Here is a 6,312-nt window from a genome sequence, read left to right as displayed (position 1 = left end):
AGATAACTCAATTTTCATGGCGCACCTCAATACCTCAAGGTTTTCCTTATATATATATAAAGATAAATATTTTTATCATTTGGTTAGTTTGATCCCAACCATAGTTATACATTTCAAAGATGGCCATCTAAAATAATACAACCTTATGAAGCAAACTCTATGATTTGATACAAAGACATCTAATTCATCTTTCTTATACATTTCATTTTGTTCAAATCTTTCAACTCTTCACCAATATGAACAAGTAAAATTCAACCACAATTCACCATTTGAAAATACTCAATTCTCATGATGCTACCTTAATACCCCATGTTTTTCTTTTTTATATATAATATAAAGATAAAGATTTTAATTATGTGTTTTGTAATATAATTTTATGAATTGGTTGGTTTTGATTTCAGCCATGTTTATAAATTTCAAAGCATCTATCACGCTTTTATACATCTATCACGCTTTTATACATCCATCATCTTCTTTCAAATCTTTCCACCAACGTGAATGATGAAAATCAACTTTAATCAAGATTTGAGGAAGACTCAAACATAATGTTGCCAAGTCATCATCCTTGATTTCATTTTTAGTTTTGTACTATGATTTTTTCCATTTGGTTGGTTTTAATTCCAACCATGGTTATAGATTTCAAAGAGAATCATCCAAAATAAGACAACCATATGAGGAAAACCCCATGAATTGACACAAAGACACCATCCATCTTTTTATACATTTCACTTTATTCAAATATTTTAACTCTTCACTAATGTGAGACAATTACAAAAATCAACCACAATTCACCATTTGAGAATACTCAATTCTCATGATGCCACCTTAATATCAAAGATTTTACTTATATATATATATATATATATATATATATATAAAGATTAAGTCATCAAAATGATGTGTCATCAATATCACCTCATTAAAGTCACACAAACAAAAAAAGTCAAAGGATTAACCGGTTTAAAAGGTAACAGGCTACCCAATGCTATACTGGGTAGATTTTTTAAAATGCGATGTCTTAATAAAAATAATTTGAAAGTACATTATTGTAATAAAAAAAACAAAAATAAAATACTATAATAATTTTTTTTATAAAAATAAGTTGTTATTTTATAAGTATAACTTTTATTTTACCCGACGTGTAGGTAGGATGCTTCACTGAAGTCTTAAATCAAGGATGTGATTAAGTTCTTAAACCAAATTGATGTATTATAGATGGTCACATTAGCACGGTAAAAGAGTGCTTTAGAAAACAAAGAGACAACCCACTGCACACATCTCCTCCATGAAACTTATTATTCAACAAACTTCGGATATATAACCTTAAATGAGATTTTAATTAAATTTATGATCTTTTTATAAATATAAATTTATTTTTTTATATAAATAAAAGATCATGTATTTAATTAAAAACTAATTTGAGATCATTTACCTAAATGACTTTGGAGTGATTGGTGGTGGCTAAACTCGCACTGATTTTAGTGACTCGACCAACTCAGCTACGGCAACTCGGGACGAACCACCGTCCGCCACCGCTGCTTTAGCACTTATACTCATATTCGAAACATGATCTCTTATCTTCCTTCCACTTTCTTCCTCCATCAACTCCCTCAATCTCTCCGCCAACTCCTCCGCCGTCACAAACCCTTCCTCCGACATCTTCAACCTCAGAGCCACCTTGATCCCCTCCACTAGATGCACCCTGTTCATCCTTTGTTCTGCATACAACGGCCATGCCACCAATGGTACGCCGGCATGCATAGCTTCTAGAACTGAGTTCCACCCACAATGGCAGACAAACCCACCCACTGACTCATGTCTCAGTATTTCACCTTGTGGTGCCCAGTTGTTCACCACCAACCCCATCTCTTTAGTCCGGTCTAAGAACCCTGCCGGAAGTAAGTCGTCAAGATCCGGATCTTTGAACTCAAAGGCATGACCTGCTTCATTTTCCGGCGGTGGATTCCGGACCACCCAGAGAAATCTTTGTCCACTTTTCTCTAACCCCTTCGCTATTTCGATCAGCTGATCCTTCTTCAACTTCCCCAGACTACCAAAAATCAAAACCACCACGCTTTTACTCGGTTGCGAACTCAGCCAGTCTAAACACTTATCGTCACCGGTATTACCTTTAATCAGTGGCCCAACGTAGTAAGTTGGCGGAGTTGGACCGTCTGGGATGTACTCCCCATCGGCGAGCGCTTTCATGACCCTTGGCTCAAGAGCCGCAAACGTGTTGACAATGATACCACTGGATTTCGCCATATTTTCTGATGTGCAGATTAAGTTTTTGTAAGAATCAGTGTCTTTATCCTGCAACGTCGACGGCATATCCAGAGAACAAATCGGCGGATTTCCCGGAGCTTCAATGTAAAATTTCTGATCTTTCAAGCTCCCAGGTAAGTTCTCGAGCATTGTCCGGAGGTACAACATTATGCCGGCGCCAAATGCGCTGCCGGTGAACAAGAAGTAGGTGGGTATGTTGAGGCTTCTACAGACTTCAAAAGCATGATTCGACATGAAATCAAGGATGACAGCTTTGATGTTTGATTTCTCCGAGATGGATTGGAGGGCGTCTCTGACGACGGGTCTGTATTGCTTGATGAGTTGATATACAAKGTCGAAGAAATGAATGGAAGAATCAGGTGGAGGGTGGTGGAGGGGTCGGAGATGGTGGAAGTTGATGGAAGGGGTGGTTCCGGTGATGGTTTTGATGTAATTAGCGGCGGAGGCTGCTTCGTAATGCTTAGGAGTGAGGAGGATGGTGATGGAGAGTGAAGGGTCGTGGGTGAGGATGAGTTCTCCGAGCTCCACCATTGAAATGAAGTGGCCCATTCCAACAGAGGGGAACATCACCACTACATCTTCCATTGTAGGTAGCTAAGCTAGTATGGTTATGGTGTCTAGATCTCAGTTCGTTTTATAGCTAGCTAATCAGTAGAACTCTAGTCTTCTTGGGGGTTTTCTTTTTCCGGTTGGTTGCCGAATGGTTTGATATAGGATGATTAAGATGCTTTCATGATATAATATAAAATAAAATATAATTGTTTGGTAATTGTTTACTTGTAACACGAAATTTAGTAAAAGGAAAAAATATAGAAAGAATTGCATATAGGCATGGGAATGGCCCCCGACTCGTTGGGGAACCCGGTCCATCCGCCCCGGTTGGGATCCTTGGGGACGGGGATTCCCTGCTAAATCGGGGATGGGGACAGGGACGGGTATCGTACTCTCCGCCCGCCCCGTATCCGTTATATATTAATTAATAAATTATATATATCTATACTATATTAATACGTATTTAGACCAAAAGTCTTAATTACAAGTCTTAAAGCATAAAGTACTATCAAATTATGCAATAGATTAAAAAATCTCTTAAGTACACATTATTATGCATAAGTACAAATGCTTAAAACATACCATTTGTTTGGTCAAAATTTCAGATTTAAATAAACCATATTTACATGAAAAAGATATGCTTGGTCTTTCTAAAATTGCTTGACACTTTGTTTGTTTTCTATTTTGAACCAAAATTCAAATTCAAAGTTTGTTTTATAGCTAGCTAGTTAGTAGAACCCTAGTCTTTTTAGTTAGAAAAAGAAATGTAATAAAAAAAATTGAATTTTTCCAAAATCAGATTTTAAAACTTTATCGTACTAAAATTTTAATGTCAGTTTTGAAATTTTTGAGGCCGGTACGAACAAATTAAACGTTTGAAAAGATTCAAATAAAAATAAAATGATATTTACATCGTAAATTTAATTTTCATAAACCTTTTATTATTAAAATGTTAATAAAAATAAAATTAATTAGTAAAAAAATAAAAATAACACAAATAGTTTAATACAATATTAGGATATATATTGGTGTAGCTTGTCTACACAATCAATGGCAAAGGTTGAGAGATATAGGTTGCGTTTGGTTCGCAGTGGAGGAATCTGAATGAATTGGAATGTTGAATTCCTTTGATCAGATTCATTTCCTTCGTTTAGTTCATTCTTTTCAACGGAAAGAATCTTCATATTCCTATGAATTCCATAAATAGAGGATTTTAACATTCTTTGATGAACAAATGGGATTTTAATGGAATGAAATTTCTTATTTTCATAATACCCAATATACCCTCACCCCTATCTTATAACCCTAATCTCACAAAGAAGCCGACACCAGCCTCTTCTCCATTTCTGTTCGATTGCTTCTCAATTGAACACCATTTTTGTGATTCTTCTCCATCGAACACCACTTTTGGCTCGATTGCTTCTCCATCGAACACCAACTCGCTAATAGGTTTGATTTCTCTTTACTCTTTGCTCGATCTTTGTTTCTCTCTGCTTGATCGATTTTGTTTCTGCTAGTACGATTTTGTTTCTCCATGCTCGATTACTGTTGCTCGATTTTCGAAAGCTTGTAAAAGCTTGTATTCTGGTAGTACGACTTTGTTTATGTTTTGCTTGATTTATGTTTCTCTCGATTAGCATGGCGTTTGGTTTCTCTCTGTTTTACTTGACTGATAACACAAAAATAGATCTTTAATAGCAAATAGATCCTTAAAGAATCCAAGTGCATGTAACATGTATGTGTATGAAACTGTTGAGATCGAAATAGACTATTAAGGGATAAGCAAACCAACTGGGAATCCATGTGTATGTTACATGTATGTAAATGGAACAACTATGGCTAAGGGTGCAAAAGAATATGCATATATATAAGGGCCTAATCAAATGAGAACTGTCTAGTTCGTGATAACCCTGAGATCCAACATGAACCAATCATTCAAGATAATTATTATGATTTCTTAAAATAAGTAGAAAGGCAAATTCGTAAATTGTGTTGAGTATTCAATTTACTTTAATTAGTTTAATATTCTAATTTTGAAATAGATGTGTGTGTGTGTGTGTATTAGAATGGATGAGATCACCACCTATGACCCTCTTTCCCCATCGCCGGCCAAAACATGTTTCCTCTCAGGTCCAACGCTTTACACCGATCCCTTTGCCTAACACCGTTCGACGCCTCCTTCTTCGCCCATCTCCGACCACCGGCCACCGCTGCTTCTTATTCTTTATCCATCTCCAACCACCGGCCATCATCTCCTCAATTCTCACATTCATCGGTCCGATTCCCCCGTTAAACAACCCAAATCAGTTTTGGTTTTTCATATCCCAAGAGATCTGGTTTTTGCACATCCAGATCGGTTTTAGTTTTTGTTTTTTTTTCAGATCTCATTTTAGATCGAGGATGTAACCCATATCTTGCAGGAGATGTAACCCATATATCGTTGGAGATGTTAATGTAGAAGATGTAAGGTTTTTGGATGTAACCTAGATCTCTTTGGAGATGTAACGTCGAGTGTGATAAAGTGGTAACACAGTGGTATCACAATTGTATTCATCAACCAGATCTGGTATCATAGTGTATTTTTGTCGTTATACGAAGTGTATCACAATATATTTTTGTTCTTTTACGAAGTGTAACACAATATATTAGGTAATTTTGCTTTACTAAGTGCATCACACTGTTTTTTTTCGTTATTTTATGAAGCGTATCACAAAGTGCATCAATACACAAATCAACGTAATACTAGATGAGATATTTGTCATTTTCAAGTTTCCGGTAGATGGATCCGTTTCAATCTAATTATGAAATGGTTTCACTTTTATTTGTAGATGAATTCGTTTAATTGTAATAATGAAATGGTTTCACTGTTCGCTAATTACACAACATTTTCTTATCAATTATGAAATGGTTTCACTTTCTTCATGCACTCATTTCATCAGTCAATTTCTTCAATTATGAAATGGTTTCACTTCCTTCACGCACCCATATCATCATGCACCATATTCACCATGCACTCATTTCATGTTGTACCCATTTCATCATGCACTCATTTTATAATCATTTTCACTTACTCTATGCACCAATTTCACCATGTATTAAACTGGTTTCATCATGCACCCATTTCATATTCATTTTCGCTTACTCCATGATTTTCATGAATCTTGGCAATAATAAACCGAGACACAATATAACAAAATCCAATTTTTAATATTATAATTTAATCAAATATTTAAATGTTACCATTTATAAAAAATCTTTTATTATGTTACCTTAATTAAGATTTATTAATAACTTCTATATTTAATAGAAAACAATGCAAATGACCAATATACCCTTAATAATTAAATTTAATTAAAAAAATGTAATATTCTTATTTGTCGACATTAGTTTACATGGTTTCTAAAAAATGCACGGTTTTCATTTGAACATGCCTATATATATATATATATATATATATATATATATATATATATA

The 6,312-nt window shown here is 34.9% G+C and overlaps 1 protein-coding gene across 1 annotated transcript; it reads right to left on the bottom strand.

Moving 5' to 3' along the window:
- Nucleotides 1-1,461: 1,461 nt before the first annotated feature.
- LOC112510506 (UDP-glycosyltransferase 88B1-like) lies at nucleotides 1,462-2,950 on the bottom strand. Its single transcript, XM_025115940.1, has one exon. The coding sequence runs from the start codon at nucleotides 2,869-2,871 to the stop codon at nucleotides 1,462-1,464; it is 1,410 nt and encodes a 469-aa protein (XP_024971708.1). The 5' UTR covers nucleotides 2,872-2,950.
- Nucleotides 2,951-6,312: the final 3,362 nt, after the last annotated feature.

The sequence above is a fragment of the Cynara cardunculus genome (assembly GCF_001531365.2).
Source record: "Cynara cardunculus var. scolymus isolate 2C chromosome LG 3, CcrdV1, whole genome shotgun sequence".
NCBI lineage: Eukaryota > Viridiplantae > Streptophyta > Magnoliopsida > Asterales > Asteraceae > Cynara > Cynara cardunculus.
This window is presented reverse-complemented; position numbering and strand designations above follow the sequence as displayed.